Source organism: Sinocyclocheilus rhinocerous, unplaced genomic scaffold (assembly GCF_001515625.1).
Source record: "Sinocyclocheilus rhinocerous isolate Xijiao unplaced genomic scaffold, SAMN03320098_v1.1 scaffold416, whole genome shotgun sequence".
In the NCBI taxonomy this organism is placed as follows: domain Eukaryota; kingdom Metazoa; phylum Chordata; class Actinopteri; order Cypriniformes; family Cyprinidae; genus Sinocyclocheilus; species Sinocyclocheilus rhinocerous.
This window is the reverse complement of record NW_015647952.1, coordinates 1267156-1284489: the sequence shown is the minus strand read 5'-3', so window position 1 is coordinate 1284489 and position 17334 is coordinate 1267156. Positions and strand designations below refer to the sequence as shown.

The window sequence follows — 17334 nt, the reverse complement described above, 5'->3', positions numbered from 1 at the left end:
ATGTGGGGGCGTGTTAGAACGAGCCGTTTGAGGTAGCCGTGGTTGACTCTTAACTTTTATAAAGAATATCTCTTTGGATTTGAGACTTTAGTCTTTGCAACTTTACAGATCTTCTTTATGCACCAAGACCTTGTATCACTTCAAAGAGAAAGGAAAAATTGAAATCGCATCATATGACCCCTTGAATAGTTACATACATTTTGAAATGTAGCTTGATGCTATTTCTACCTCTAATTATATTTTCAGATGTATTCTTGTAAGCATTATGGATAGTTTGTGTTTCTAATGAAGAACCAAAAGTTATTTATCTTAATTTAATGCTGTATATTGAGCAGCGAACAATGCAAAAGCCATATACAAGATACATGGGCTACATGAGGCATTGTTGGTCTGTGCCACCTAGTGTGCAGGCGTGAATTAGCAGAAGGCGATCAATCGTTTCGCGCTCAGTGTGAAAGCAACGTTCGTCGCGATTCGCCTGACTTTTTCGCATCGCGCTCAGTGTGAAATGGCCTTCAGGCCCATTTAACCAGTGCTGGACTATCTTATTTGGACTAAAATCTTCTTGAAAGACCTTTTAGATGTCTTTGTTTGGAAGTCTACAACCACTGGACTGAGATCCTGGTCCTGGTGCAGCGATATATCTTCCCAGAATGCCTTGTGCTGGTAAACGTGTAGTTCCCATCTGCTGTGTGGGATCTGCTCATCTCTTAAGCCTTAAGGCTTCTCCTGACATACAAATCTTTTTTTTTTCTTTCTGTGTTGCATGTGAAATATGACTGATTGAATGCATAGATGTATCAAGGACAGATTATATATCTAGAGTTATTGGTTGAAGAGATGTGCTCCCATATTTATTGCTTGGCTAAGCCGCAGATCATAGAAGTGTTCTTCAGCCTGCTAAAATTCACATTGACCATTAAATGAGTTGGCACAGGCATGAATCAGAGGGGATTATTAGCCAGATCGCCACAAAGTTGTTTGCTGTTGTAAAAGCTGCTTTATTTGATCCAGACAAGTCCCACTGTAACCCTGTTTAGCCCAGCATCTGCCTTACAGTAAGCTAGATTGTAAACAGGAATTTACCGGAGGTGGACTCACGCGTGACTTGTGAGAGATGTTCAGTCTAGGCACTGCAGAAGCCTTGTGAGAGTCATATGAGGCATCTTAAGGGCTCTCTCTCTCTTCCTCCGTTGCTCAGAGGCTCAGGTTAATGTATAATAACAGTTCATGGGAAAGCTCGTCAGCTCATTCCAGGAATGGATTCTGTGGAGGGTGATACTGGGTACAACTTGCTATTATAAATGTAGTAAAATATAGCTTGTCAGTTTCTAATTTCTTTTAAGTTTTGTTGAAACTGGTTACATAATTAATTCAGCATGTAGCAGCCTGTGTCACTTGGAGTTCACCCAGGATATTTTTTTTTCGTTGGCCATGTCATGGTTTGGTGTTTTCTAGAGACCTGGAGTTAGGGGTGTGTGATATATATCATCTGCAATAATATCGTAATTGTTGTTTTAACGATGTGCAATTTGACATTATCAAGTATTTTGCAAAAACCAAACAAAACACACCTACAGTGTGTATGCATACATCTGTGTGGTGTGAGAGTCAATATCATGGGAGGGCGACCTCTGGTGGCAAGTGGATGGAAGTTCATGGACTGGATTCGTGACACATTACGTGATGAAGTCTAGACTACTGCGCATTTAGAGTGTGTTCTTTCACTGCATATAGTTAATCAATATCACACAAAGAGTGCCGTTTTTTTTCTCCAAAAAATACCATGATTACAAATCTAATATTGATTTTTTTACAACCGTTCAAAAAACAAGAAGTTAATGAAGAGACTTACGTTTTAGACACTATATTTCCTGTTTTTGCGACATTTTTCGACAACAGAAATAATTCCAAACTCAGCCACAACGCTGTTTTGCGTCTGAGCAACATGACGGTGTTTAGTTCCTGAATTAATCAACCGTTTAAATGATTCGGTTCAATCGCAATGACTCACTTATTAACAATGACTTGCTGCCACCTGCTGGCGGTTTAAATTTTTTAAATTTAAATACTTTCAAATAACAGTATTCAACGTTTTGTTTAATATATCAAAACATTATTTATGCATTTGTAATTGCAGGTTAAATGCATTCATGTTCTGCACTAAACAGAACATGTGGGGAAGTGGAAAACGACTTTGTGGGGAAGTCGTGGCCTAATGGTTAGAGAGTCGGACTCGTAACCCAAAGGTTGCGGGTTCGAGTCTCGTACCGGCAGGGATTGTAGGTGGGGGGAGTGAATATACAGCGCTCTCTCCCACCTTCAATACCACGACTGAGGTGCCCTTGAGCAAGGCACCGAACCCCCAACTGCTCCTCGGGCGCCGCAGCATAAATGGCTGCCCACTGCTCCGGGTGTGTGTTCACGGTGTGTGTGTGTTCACTGCTGTGTGTGTGCACTAAGGATGGGTTAAATGCAGAGCACTAATTCCTAGTATGGGTAACCATACTTGGCCACATGTCACGTCACGTCACGTCACTTAAACAGTAGTGTGAAAATACATCTAAATGCCACAGATGCAGCTTCTGTAGCTTCTGTGTTTGCTCTGCATTGCAAAGATGATTTCATTTGCTTGGTAACAGCCCAACTGTCTTATTCTAATTCACTGATTAAATCTAAGAATTTGACTCAAAAGATAATGCACATTTTTAGAAAAATGGCTTTATAAAGGTAAAAATGCCCATAAAAGGCAAAAATCTATTTAAACTTGTTGGAAAAGATTCATTTCTATCAGAGTGAACTGACCACCACACAGAATATGAAGAATATCAAAAACCTTGAGTCAGCTGCCCACGGCAGTCCTTAAAGTGCCCCTATTATGGGTAATGAAAGGTTCATATTTTGGTTTTGGGAGACCCCAACAACAGGTTGACATGCATGCAAGGTCAAAAAACACTTTCATTGTCTTATGTTTAATTTTACCTTACTTGCTCACCGACTCCCAAACGATTCGCTCAACGATTCATTTTTCCAAACCCCTCCTTTGCGTGATGCTAATCTGCGGTGATTGGTCCGATTGGTCTCGTTTTCATTTCATCATGCCTGTAATGCCTGATAATCCTATAAGATCATAGCATGTCACACTGTGCGACATGGATCTAATAAACTTGGCTACGACGTGTTTAGACAGTACGATAATGACACCTATTGACTCGTATGATATGACGCGCATTACTATAGAAGAATAAAACGTCATCAGCATGTGCAAGTGGTAAACAAAAAGATCATGATAAATCACTCTTTAGCCGTTGTAGTTTTTATGTGTGCTGAAAAAAACTGGAAGAGGCGAAAGAGCCACGATCACAGAAAACGCCACGATTATTTCACGATGCCAATCTTATGTCTAGGACAGCCGAAAATCATGCAGTGTGTCTCAGGCTTTACCATTCATCAAATTGTACTTAAGTTTGTTTTGTCTGCATTTTAGCACATATTTATTAGGAAATACAGTGTTATATTAATAATAATATAGTATTTAAAAGGGATAGTTCACCCAAAAATGAAAATTCTGTCATTATAGGCCTACTCACCCTCATGTCGTTCCAAACCCGTAAGACCTTCATTCATCTTTGGAACACAAATGTAATTTTTACAAAGCTACAAGATTAATTGTTGTGCGCATTCTGCGCAAACAATTCTTCTCCCATATGTTACCGTATTCCGCCATTATGGAGAGTAACACGACGTGTTCTACGATGTGTTCTACGTCAGAAGCACCACATGCATGCGTCGTGAAACTCTTTATAATGGCGGCAGATGGGATGAGGAGAATTTTGATGAATTGATGAATTTTTGTTTGCTTTGCGCACAAAACGTATTCTCATAGCTTTGTAAAATTATGGTTGAACCACTGATGTCACATGGACAATTTTAACAATGTCCTTACTACCATTCTGGGCATGGGAACATTCAGTTGCATTGCTGTCTATGGAGGGTCAGAGAGCTCTCGGATTTCATCAATATCTTAATTTGTGTTCTGAAGATGAACGAAGGTCTTACGGGTTTGGATCGACATGAGGGTGAGTAATTAATGACAGAATTTTCATTTTTGGGTGAACTATCCCTTTAATTGGTTTTGTTTTCTGCTCAGACTTTTATAGCCAAAGGTGGATCGCAGTGTAATAACAACATACAGGGATATTAGAGATGCTAATAAATAAATATGATTAAATATTCTTTGGTAGAATCATCCATATCTTGGCCTCTTTGGATGGCTTTTAGTTAAGGTCATCATCACAGACATGCAGCAATAAGAAGAATCTCAGCCACAATCCCTGAGGCCCTGAGTGCTGATTTCAGCCTCTGTGTGTGAGGACACTATATTAACACACCTCACTAAATGGCACACTGCTTATCTCATTCATAGCTAAGTGGAACGGGAGCTTATGGAAAAATTAGCTTTCAGTTTATCCTTCCCATTACCATCCAAACACAACACAGTATTTAGAAAGCATGACTCTGTCCAGACAATGGCTCTGCAGACAAGAACAGATGATGTCAAGAGTATCATCTGTTGTGATACAGCATGCATTTGTTCTGAATTGCACTAAATTTGCTGCAAGGATTGGTGGTTCAACACTAAACATGCAGATTTGCTAGTACATTTTAAAGACATCATATAAGGGTTAGGGTTAACTCTTACTTACAATAAACTGGAAATTTAGTTTAATGACTTTCTTCCATTCATGACATGACCAGATAACAGAAAATATCCTTGTCCCTGTTATGATGTATGAGGACGCTACAGAATGTAATTGCCATATTTTAACTGAAAATTCATTTGTGAACAGCGGAGTGGTGTTTTAGGTGTGAATTAAAAGTTCAATTGAAGAGCCCCTCTGCCTTTTATTCACTTGATCACAAGTGTTTTCTAGCAGAAGTAGTTCTAGTCCTCTATATTTGTCTTATGACATCTCTGCAGCACATGACTATACTGGTTTTAGGATTTTTTTTTACAAAATGTTCAGCCATTTTTGGGATGTAATATAACTAACAAAGAGCATATTGAGCCAGCACAATGAGGCAGGATTATCAGCACTCCTGCCCCATCCTATCTCCTGAAGGGTTCAGAGGTTAGTCCTCTCTCATGGTTATAAACACTGTGCTGTCGAGAGGAAGGATCACAATAATACTATGTTTTAACCACCTTCACGCTTCAAGTTCACACACTTTAACAGGCTGGAGCGCAGGCTGTCGTAAGTACTGCTTACAGGATGTTTTGATTTAAAGAACTATTCAATAAATTAGACTATTTTGTATTATATGCATGGTATAGGAAATTATGATTTCTCACACACTGAGGAAGGCTTTGAGCCTAAACGTTTGTGTCTTTTCCCATCAGAAATGAATGTAAAATAAAAGAAAAAAGAAGATTGTTCTCGTGAGTGCGGATCATAATTTCCTATACTAAGTAACTCAACAGATTGACACACCAAAATAAAAAGATCAAGTAACGCAAGAGCGCAGTGCAAACGACGTTGTTAAACTGTATTATATGCATGGCTCATTTTTTGTCTATAGGTTTTAGTTTTCCCCCTAGTTGTGGTTGATTTACACCTTGTTCACATGCAGTTGGGGGATTTATTTTTTCTTTTTATTCTCGGAACCTAAGTGCAAGAAATCATAAGTCATAGCAAATCTGTGAAGGCTAATTGTTTCTGCACATATAAAAAAGCTAACTATTTATTTCAATTTTGAATCCACTGTATCCCACCAGTGCTGTGATCTTTATGTACTTTCAACTTTGCATTGACTTTTGTTTGGCGGACGTATTATTCCTTCCATTCCTTCCGAAGTTATGTTTCATAAATGATTATCTGACTGCAATATATTCCTCACGTTTACACTCTGCGGCATATAAATGTCTTTTGTTCTTAGTGTAGGTATACATTTTTTCCTGTAAACCCAATTCGCAGTAGATGTCATATTTCCTCAACACAATAAACTCATGAAAGACCGCTGCAAAAGCTGAAGTATGTTGTAGTGTTTGCATATTGTTTTTAATATACCAGCTTTCTAGAAAAAGGAATATTGGCTTAATCTTCTATAACCAATTAGCAGAATATAGTATGCAGTACAAGCTACAGAAAAAAAATGGCAGTGCTTTTGGAATAAAACTTTTGGGAAAACTCACACCCAGATCCATTTCACAAACATTTTTCTTATTTGTGGCTCTTGTATGCAGATCGAAGAAAATACTCTATATAATGCTGAGATCTCTGTTTTGTTTGGTAGCAGATTGATCACACTTTCCCCTCCAGGCTCACAGTAGTTGCTGTAGGTGGACCATTAAGGCTCTTCCGTACTTTTCTAGCTAGGAATCTATCAGCCCCCTGGAAAAAGGGATAGATCTAGATTTTTTTTTCCCTACAATAACATGGCTCTCAAGATGAAAACCCATTTAGATTTTTTTTAAATAATCAAATAAGTGATTAATGTCGGTTAAGTGCAACAAACATCTGCATTCTGTAAAATAGGTTTTGGTTCGGGTCTTTTGTACATGCTACTTTAAATATGAAACCGTTTTACTCAAGATGCCTTAGGAGTTACCAAAGATGAGCATGACTGAAAGTTTTTTTTTTTTTTTCTTCCTACTAACATTTGAGTATAAAAATCAAACCCCAACAATAAAACGAACTAGATAGGTTAGATGATTACCGTAAAAGTCCATAACTGTCGCCAGTAGTTCATACTACTGTTGAAACATTACAATGAGACCAGTTTTCCTGTCTGTTAATGTGATGTTCGTCATTAAGCGTTATTGATTTTTGTAGAACAATTTGGTAACACTTTAGTATAGGGACCAATTCTCACTATTACCTAGTTGCTTAGTAGCATGCCTATTATTAACATATTGGCTGTTTATTAGTACTTATAAAGCACATATTCTGCATAACCATATACTACTTCCCTAATCCTACCCAATACCTAAACTTAACAACTACCTTACTAACTATTAATAAGCAGAAGATTAGGAGTTTAATGAGGCAGAAGTCGTAGTTAATGGTTTGTTTATAGCGAGAATTGGACCTTAAAATAAAGTGTGACCAACAATTTAGATGTATTTCTTCTGGTGTATTGAGTTGGATTTCTGTTTCTTCACAGAGGTTTCTAAGCGAGGAGATAATGAGAGTTCACACACATACCAGATTCTGCTTTCTCTGCGTGCTGACCCTGCTGTATCATCAGTGCAGTCACTGCCATGAAGGAGGGCCCCACCATCACCACGGGCACAACCACAGTGACCACGACCATGTTCACAGTGACCTGCAGATTTCAGAATTGTCCTGCGATGGTTTATCAGACCAGTTTGCGCACAGCAGCCATGGCGAACCTGCAGAGAACGAGCAACATTACTACATCCAGCAGTTGTTCTGTCGATACGGCCACAAGGATCGTCTGGATTTTAAAGGCTTCCAGAGTCTGCTGTTGAGTTTAGGGCTGGGCAAAGTGCGCGTGGTTGTGCTGGAGCATGAAGATCTGGGCCACGATCATGTGGCACACTTAGATGTTCTCGAGGTTCAGGAAGGTCAGCACTCCCATTCAGCTGGCCATCCGCATCTTCATCAGAAGCCCCACATCTCACACAAGACCCATCAACATTCCCACCATGAGAATGAACAACACGGCTCTGCCGAGGAGCTACCGTGCAGCAAAACACTTGGCACCGGAGCCGAGAGCACCACTCACAGTGGATCTGAGGGACATGATCATGGGGGACATGATCATGACCATGATCATGATCACCATGACCATGACCATGAACATGATCACCATGACCATGACCATGAACATGAGAAAGACAGTGATCACAAACATATCCACAGGCATGTTACGGACAGTCCTCATACTCAAGATGACCATGACCAACTTGAGCAAAAGAGTAGTGAACATGCACAAGAAAATAATGATCTCAGTGACCAAAACCACCATCATCACGACCACCATCACCACAAGCATCCCCACCCTCATCTCCATGGTTCTGACAGCGTGGAGCACAACACAGCAACCCCTCATCTCACACCCAGAATACAGCCTTCTGCCCCAGCTGAGCTACCCACCACACAACCCAGAAGAAACAGCAGACCACCTAAAGCCAGAGCTCATAGAGGCCGCAACAAGACTAGCATCAGTGTTACTCAGGCTGGCGAGCTGGAGACAAGAAGAGATGACCATGGCCATAGCAGCCAGGATCACAGCCCTATTCAGCCGCAGAGGGGCAGGAGAGAGGTTCCAGGAGAAGATCTGTCTGTGAAATCACTTGCACAAGGTGTTCTTCACCAACATGAGGAGGTACATCTGAGTGTCTGTCCTATGTGGTTGTTTATGAATGGCTTTGAATTTCAGATGTGCCTCAAGAATCATTTGAAATGGTTTCTCTTAGTTGTAGAAATACTTTGTGGTATCAAAGCACTTCCTTTGTAACAAATAAAATGGTTACTGCCAAACTTCAGATGACCTGCTTTAAGCAGGGTAGCCATGTTATAATGCATAATTCATAGTTGTTATAGTTCATAGTTTTGTGGAATCAGCAGTGGAGTACAGTAATAAACCAATTTAACGTTTAATGTTAAAATAACAGATTAATGCCCATGCACCTTCTCTGCTGCTGTAGCATTTTTTTTATCACAGTTTATCACAGTTTTGTCCTTTTTGAATACTATATGATATATTTTGTTATTTTATTCTTGTTTGTACACTTTAATTATCAGTAGCTTAAACTGAAATTTTTGTATATTGAAGTGTAATGTTTTGATGTGCATAATTTCTGCATGTGTAATATTTGATGTGTATCTTTTGGTAATTATTTTTCATTCTTATTTGCAGATCAATACATTTAATGTCTTCATCCATCTTCCTTATTGTAGGATGAAGTATATTTAAATAAAAATGTATTTAAGCATTGTTCATCGATCAGTACCTTTTAATTAAATTATTTTAATACTTAAGTACATTAAAAATCAAATACTTTTTTACTTTCACTCAAGTAAAATTGAAAATGAGTACTTAAATGTTTAATATTTAATTAAGGCATCTGTACATTTACTCAATAGTTGATTTGTGTACTTCATCCACCATTAGGAATTGAAGGTTATTTGGTTAATTAGCATAATTGGGAGTTGACGCTAAACTAACCACCATGCTGATTAGACTTTCAGACAGCCACATGCTGATTAGACTTTCAGACAGCCATTAACTAGTGGATTTCACACATTCCTGGTACTAATATTAGATATATTTTATGTGTGATTTATATTTCATGTATGTTTTGAAAAATGAATAAAGGAGAATCGAGCAATGAATCAAAGTAAAACTCTTTGTCTGTCTCTCCCTCAGTGTCTGAATTTAACGGAGCTGCTACAACAATACGGACTGAGCTCGGGTTCTCTCATATCTCCAGTGCAGTTCACCTATTTATGTCCAGCACTGCTCTATCAGATAGACAGACGCTTCTGCATCCTTCATTATCACCACGTTGAGGCTGAAGTACAAGATGAAACATCTTCAGGTACAAGAGGTCCTGTACTAGTATAATTCTGTTTTTACAGAGTATATTCACTTATCTACAATTCTCATTATCTGTGTAGTTTGCTAGCTTATAAAGAGGGTAAACAGACATAGTAAATGGTTGAGAATAATTGCTAAGCCATATTAAAAGTTTAATGTTGATAGAGTTACCTTAGTTGAAACTCTTTTGAGTCCAGTGACAAGAGTCCCGGTCTAATCCACTGATTGTGTTTCTGCAGTGTGGGTCTGGATGTGGGGCTTTGTGTCGATCACCATCATCAGCCTGCTGTCTCTGCTGGGTGTTGTTCTGGTGCCCATCCTTAACCAGTCCTGCTTCAAGTTTCTCTTGACCTTCCTGGTGGCACTGGCAGTGGGAACCCTCAGTGGTGATGCCTTATTGCATCTACTCCCTCATGTGAGTTTACTCTTTGGGGCAAACTAAGATTTAACCGTTGCAAAGGTACAAACTACACAGCCCAAGGAATCAAACCTTTCTTATGCCTTACAGTCTCAAGTTGGCCATGATCACAGCCATGGAGGACACTCAGAGGAAGAACCTGCAGAGTTTTTTCTTACCAAGTTTGATGGAGTTTGGAAAGGACTGACTGCACTAGCAGGAATCTACCTCCTCTTCATCATTGAACATTGCATTGGCATGTTCAAACACTACAGGGACCAAAGGGTGAGAGGCACCACAATGTTTAAACACAGGAAAGAGGTGTTAGAAATCTTGCAAAAGTGGCAAGTAAGCTGCTTTTTACTTCACACATGCTTGTTCACGACTGACAGAGCTGAGAGCTATGGAAGACTAAAATATAATCCATAATTGCTGCAGAGAGTGGGGCTTTTAGTGCACAGCAAAACAACCTTGGATTTTATTCTCAGAACCTAGTGCTTATAAAGGTGCTTGCTTCCACAGGGAAGCCTCTGCCAAGGGAAGAAGAAAGGAGAGCAAGCAAAGATTGGGAGGAAGTTGTCAGACCACAAACTCAACAGGCATTCAGATGCCGAGTGGCTCCATCTGAAGCCTCTAACAGAGGGTGGGTCTTCATCATTTCGTCATCAAATCCCTGCACACTTTATTTGGCTTTTAAGTAAAGTTGTAAGTGTTGATATCCTGGAGATGTTTCCGAGTCTCTTCCAATGTACTGAACTTTTGTAAGGATGTTATAAGAACAAACTTCAGATGTAACTCAGCTTTGTAGTTGAGATCAGCTCATTTGAGTCTGAGTCCAAGGGATGGTTTAGTCAGACAAGACCGAGACCAATGTGGTTGAGTCAGAGTTTTGAGTCTGAACAATTCAGCCAGTGTACTATGACACTGGAGTAACTCCTTCCATTCTTTTTTTCATGCAGGAGAAGGTACAACGTGTGAAGCCGGACACAATGACACTCAGATGACGGAGTTGCAGCCTTTGGATTCACCCAGCAAAATGCCACTCTCCATCTCTGATTCAGATCACCCCTACAAGGAGCCAGTAAAAACAGAAGAGGACAGCAGGCCAAAGGCAAAATCAAAAAAGCATGGACATGGGAATGGACACGGACATGGCCATGGTCACTCCCACCACGGGCACTGTCACTCTGACCAGGAAATGAAAGATGCAGGCATCGCCAGCATAGCATGGATGGTGATCATGGGAGATGGCATGCATAACTTTAGCGATGGACTTGCTATAGGTCAGTTTCTGTACATTGAAAACATTAGCAGATTTGTTTGTCTTGAATTAAAAGGGTTTCTGTATCTGAGGAACTGTGTTTGTCACCTACAGGTGCTGCTTTCAGTGCTAATATTACAGGTGGCATTAGTACTTCAGTGGCTGTGTTCTGTCACGAACTGCCCCATGAACTAGGTAAGTGGCTTAACCAGTTGCAGTATGCCGAGAGACAAAATGTTGAAATAGCAGATCCATTTTCTTACATTTGACAGATGTGTGTGCAGTAAAAGTAAAAAAGTAAAAGCCTGTCCACACCAAGAACTAAAACTATATTAGTGTTCACAACATCAACGAACAATAATATTCTGTTCGTCATGTCTGTCGCTTCAAATGCTTGAGCTCTATAAAGTGGATTCTGATTGGCTGTCAATATTTGTATTATTTATCAGCTGGAAAAAACATTCTGAAAGTGATTTTAACAATATTGTTCCTCTGTGTCGTTTTTGTTATCACTGTGGAGTGGATTCCCCTATTCTCATAGAATTAGAATAATTATTAAAACTTTATCCTTGTTAACATCGTCCTTGGTGTGAACGGGCCTTAACCCAGAAAAAAGGTGGGAAAAAAGAACATGTCAGTGAGAAAGGTCAGACTTAGCTTTAGGGTGATGTGGTGGTCCTGTTTTGAGTCTGCAGGTTTTATCGCCAGTGAGGTCTCCTTTATCCATTATCAATTTACATCAACTCTGGAACATCAAGGCGAAGAGCTCCAGGTGTTTTTCAATGCTCTCCTTTTCATGTTTAAATGAATAAAAAACAAACAGTGAACGAATACAACACAGCAGCACATACAACTTTTAAAACACAGTAAAGCTTTTATGAAGTTTTGAGTTTGCTGTCTAGAGGGCCACTAGTTTTTAAATTCCCCTTTTGGTTTAAACAAAAGAACCAGACATTACAATACCACAGAAGAAGTAATATAAACAGAGTATGCCTTTGATGTAACAATGATCTTTTTGCATTTGATGTTGTTTACCTTTACTGTCTGCCATCCAGTGGAGGTGATGGGACTTGATTCCTCAAACACTAATAACATTTGAATGGAGCAGCTCTTTTTATTTTGTCTGAGAATCTATCTCCCCATGTTGTGGCTGGAGAAAGACAGCTATAATAAAGAGTTTTTTACTACCCTGCAGTGCCGTTAATTGCCTTTGATGACTGATTTAATTGGGCCAGGTGACACAGAGCAAAGGTCCAGAGTGCAGTTTATAGAGAACCAATGGCCGTGAAGGAACCTCACATATATATACAGTAATTAGGAACAAAGGAGCAGCAGCATAGAATTGCTGAAACGCAGCAAAAATTCTCGGACTGAGGGACGGATTGCGAAGGACAGCCCGATCTCACTGCAGTTATTGTCAGGTTTAGCATGGGCTAAACTAACTATACCCACACTGCTGTATTATTTATTGTACATTAATAGTACACATTTGTGTTTGCCTCCAGGTGACTTTGCCGTTTTATTGAAGGCTGGGATGTCAGTGAAGCAAGCCATTGTGTACAACGTCCTCTCTGCTCTGATGGCTTATGCTGGCATGGTGATCGGCACGGCTGTGGGACAGTACACGCACAACGTCACCAGCTGGATCTTTGCCGTTACTGCTGGCATGTTTCTCTATGTGGCATTAGTGGATATGGTAAGAGAACCAAAATGCGGATTTATTTGCTTGCTAGTTGGGCTGCATAAATATGTTATAATTATTGATTGCTTGAAATGATTTATTACATGCCATCTTGGGGGCCTTGCATTCCACCGCACTGCTTGTCCATTGTTTTTCTATGTTAACATGCTCTAGATGGATGTTTGAGCATTATGCTCACGTCTCGTGTCTTTTGTAGTGTCTCATGCATGTCATCTATGATTTCTGACAGGCAGTTCGCTCTCCTGTGATGTGACCCTGTCCCCTCACACACACACACACACACTACGCGTTACTCTGCGCTGCGCAAAACTCCGCATTTGAACAGTCAATAGCAAATACTTAAACTAGTAACAAAACATACGTACAGTCGCTGATTCAGAAGCGCCAGATTGTCATAGCAAAGTCGGAATTGACCTTTTTTTTTTTTTTAGAAATAGCCTTTTGTGCACAGTCAGCTTTGTACTCTTGTTCTGTTGTAAATAAATCTTAACCAATGATTCCTAATTGCATCTACTTCCGGAAGGCCAAATAAAGTGCTTTTGCTTTCGCACTGAATCACACAGCGTCTCCCTGACATGGCTGCATCAACACTACTGCTGTTCCTGAAACCACGCCTTCTTTCTTTGCGTGCACATTTGGGCGGCATTATGCTAATATTTCCACATAGTGACCTAGATATGTGGGGGCGTGTTAGAACGAGCCGTTTTAGGTAGGCGTGGCTGACTCTTATAAAGAATATCTCTTTGAATTTGAGACTTTAGTCTTTGCAACTTTACAGATCTTCTTTATGCACCAAGAGCTTGTAACACTCCAAAGAGAAAGGAAAAATTGAAATCGCATCATATGACCCCTTTAAAAGATCTCTAGACCTTGCCTATTTTTATTTTTTTTTAATTCTACAGCCCCACATTTTGAGTTTTCCAATGCAAAAATTTGTGTGAATGTCCTAAGCTGACAACTGTTTGTGAATTCATTTAGTGCTGTTTTAAACATCAGTAAACATAGTCACATTGGGCTTCTAAACAGCATAAAAAGCACAATTATTCAAGTTTCAAATAAATTATACACCATATTATTGACAATATTAGAGGGCTTCCATTATAATCCCCGAAGCTGTCAGTCACTGCATGTTCACAATGTTTGATCCCTGCAGTTCAGCACAAGCTCACTGAGTTCTGCACTTCTGTGAACAATTAAATGATTATAATCAACAAAGCTGTCTACACTGCACAATACATTTCTTATTTACACTATTGACGCCTTGCTAATTATAATAGAAGCATTTTTTGTCCCAACACATTTTATTTTTGTCCCAAAACTGCAGCATGCAGTATATATTGGGTGTTACACCTACATACTGTATGTCTAAATTGCAAACAAGTGGTGCGACATCCAAATCCAGTATGATTCCAGAAGATGCACAAAGGTTTTTGCAATACATATTTTAATGTGCCATTGCGAACAGGTGTGAAAATTTTAAACAAATCTGTAAATTGAATGCTGCAATCGACACCGTTCATAAGTAGTTAATTGTTAGATCTTTTTTATTTAGATTTTGCAGCCCTTTCTCTAGATTATTGGTAATGCTTAATCTATATGCATAGTTTATTGTATATGCAGCAAACCTTGATTTTTGTGTTTGCTTTGTGTTTGTCGTGAGCTATCGATGTTAGAATGTTATTTCTCCTCTTCTTGTTCTTCAGTTGCCAGAGATGCTTCATGGTGACAGTGAGGAGCACAAGCGCTGTGAGATGGGTCACTTTGTCCTGCAGAACTTGGGCATGCTCACAGGGTTTGGCATCATGTTGCTGATCGCCATCTTCGAGGAACACATTGTGATTGACTTTGGCTTCTAGCCGGAGCCTGAGGTTAGGGGTGGCGTCATTCATCAGCTACATTCACACACGTGCTTTGCCTTAAAGTGGCTTAGTTTTGTGATGGTACAGTCTTGCAGGCATGTCTCAAAAGACAGCATCAGTAGCTTACAGTGGACATGGACATGCAAACAAATGTGTTTACATTTCATCATCTCTTCCTCTCTAGGCCACTCAAAACGGTTGCTTGTCGTCTTCACAGTCTTTTGTAGTTGTAGCTTCTAGATTGTTCTCTCTTGTCCTTATTCAGTTCTTTTTTTTTTTGAGTATGCGTGTCCAATCAGACATATCCACAGCACATGAGTAGCACTCCCCAGTATTTGGGTTATCCCTTTAATATTGTATTTTTTTTTTTTTTTTTTTTTTTTTGTAGGACTGTGTCCTAGAGAGAAGCAGCTATTCATTATTCACTCATTCAGTGTCATGTTTAGCTCTTTCATTCATCTGTATTGTATCTCATAGTCCATTAATTCGTAACTGGCGTGTTGTGCTTTGTATGTCTAGTGTGTCACACCATCTCAGTGTCAGGCACTGAACTGTGCTAATATGGTGCAACAGAGTCCAACTGGCATCAACTCTGCAGTTTTTTTTTTGTTGTTGTTGTTTTTTATTGAGAAGTACTGGTCAGTATTGTGTGCCAGGATCATGAAAAACAACACACTTGAGCTCTTTTCTTTACTGGATTGTGCTTTGCTGTCAACATTGACTACTTGTTTGTTTCTTACAATATATTTACTGTTCATAGCGATGGGAGCGTCCTCAGTCTTAGAATTTCATTCGCTTGTCTTTTTTATTTATTTATTTTTTTTTCTGTTATTATTGGCTAAGATTGTACTAGTGATTTGGCCAACTCTGAGTATTGAAGAAATAGGTATGCAACTCTGTGTTGAAAAACCTCTGATACGGTGCTGCCAAAAGAGTGATCGCATTCATGAGGTCAGCTGACTAGTGACTGAACAAGTCCAGTATTAAAGCTAATGCTAAAACACTGTGATTTTAAATGAAGAATATCTGTCCATCAAGAAATACATCAATTTGCTTTGGGAAGTCTATTTGTTCATTGATAAAATAGCAATTATCATGATCTAGTCTACTTTCTGAGTTGATTTTCATATCCAAGTGGAGTTGTAAATAATGATCTTGTTACAGTTGAAGAAGTTCATGAAATAATTATCTTCCCCAAAAGAGATTTGCTACTGAAGACTTGTGTTTTTTGTTGAAGAAGTTGGCATTTTGAAACACCTTCGTTACTTTATTTTAATTATATGACATGTTTGGTATTACTGGATAATTTGTGCAAAATTCAGAATGTTATTTTGTGAGACATCAGCACCTTTTATAAACTGACCATCTAAAAACTTGCTTTCTGGGAGAACCATTCCTTTTTTTTAACTTAAACATTGAGTTAGCCATTATGAAATGTTCTTTTTTGACAATCTTAAACGCTCTCGTTTGTTGACACCCTCCTATTATTAAAATTAATGCACACATTGGCCTTATGTGCACTTGTATGAAACTACAATCAAATCTATAGAATGTCTGTTCATCTGTCCCCCATTGATGTGATTCTTGTTAATGAGTGTGCAACATTTTGATTGTGCCAAATATGGGCTGCGTTCCTAAAATTGCGCACAAGCGCTGCCTGTGCCCGCAGTCGCCTCTACACATTCCACTGGCTGTGTTCGCTGCTTGAATCTTCTACCGTCACGAGTTGGTGGGGCATGTTATGTGATTCATGCTTATCCTGTCACCATGTGACATCCATTTATTTGTTCTCGTGGGTGTGTATCGTTATTAATTGCATTCATCAAATATACTTGATTGGATGGAAACATGCATGAGACAAGTGAAAGTGTCTAGTTTTCATTTCTGTTATAAAATGGAGAGATGAGAACACTTACAGTTGATTTCCTCTTTCCCTGAAGAACTTAATTTTCACAGCTTGAATGTAAAGCCAATGAGTTTTAGGGGTCATGTGAGCAAACCTAATCAGAGTCTTCAGAGATTAGGTCTAAATCCTGTGTATGTCTTTGAAATGAAGTTGTCCATTTTGTTAAACCGAAACCGAGCTCTAGAGCTCAAATGAAACACCTCAGTTAAGTGGTGCAAAGAAATAAACTTCTATGACGCACACCAATTTTCTTAATGCTTTACAGTGTATTCCAAAAAAGGACCATCCAGATATTTACTTACATTTGAGTATTGTCAGTTGTTTGGGAAGACATTTATTTTTAAATCCTCTGTTTACACAGCTTGGATGTTAAAGCGTTTTCAATACATTTGCCATTCTTGCTGATTGTCTGTGCATTTCTTTGTCAGAAGTGGAAAATAAAGTTTGCAAAGCCTACTTTGAGTGTTTCAGCTTATTAAAAATCTCTCTGAAAACGGTTCTACTCTAAAATATATATATATTATTTAAAATGTATAATTTATTAACTATTAAAAATCGATTAATTATATATTTTTATTATTATTTCTATTAATATATTTTTTTAAATTTTAGAATACAGGAAGACTTATTCATGTGTTTATT

General features: G+C 39.0%; 1 protein-coding gene across 6 annotated transcripts in view; it reads left to right on the top strand.

The window, feature by feature from the left end:
• The window catches only part of LOC107709428 (zinc transporter ZIP10-like), a 24881-nt gene extending 7665 nt beyond the window's left edge, over positions 1-17216 (top strand). For 4 of the 6 annotated variants that reach the window (XM_016513902.1, XM_016513897.1, XM_016513901.1 and 1 more), the window contains exons 2-10: positions 7165-8352; positions 9397-9568; positions 9807-9982; positions 10076-10249; positions 10487-10607; positions 10924-11247; positions 11340-11420; positions 12731-12921; positions 14631-17216. In XM_016513902.1, coding sequence (XP_016369388.1) covers positions 7186-8352; positions 9397-9568; positions 9807-9982; positions 10076-10249; positions 10487-10607; positions 10924-11247; positions 11340-11420; positions 12731-12921; positions 14631-14783 — 2559 coding nt within the window. In that variant the 5' untranslated portion in view covers positions 7165-7185 and the 3' untranslated portion in view covers positions 14784-17216. Of the gene's footprint in view, positions 1-5087; positions 5256-6315; positions 6337-7164; positions 8353-9396; positions 9569-9806; positions 9983-10075; positions 10250-10486; positions 10608-10923; positions 11248-11339; positions 11421-12730; positions 12922-14630 lie in introns of those variants that run through there. The other 2 variants (XM_016513898.1, XM_016513903.1) reach the window with 2 other exon arrangements.
• Positions 17217-17334: the final 118 nt, after the last annotated feature.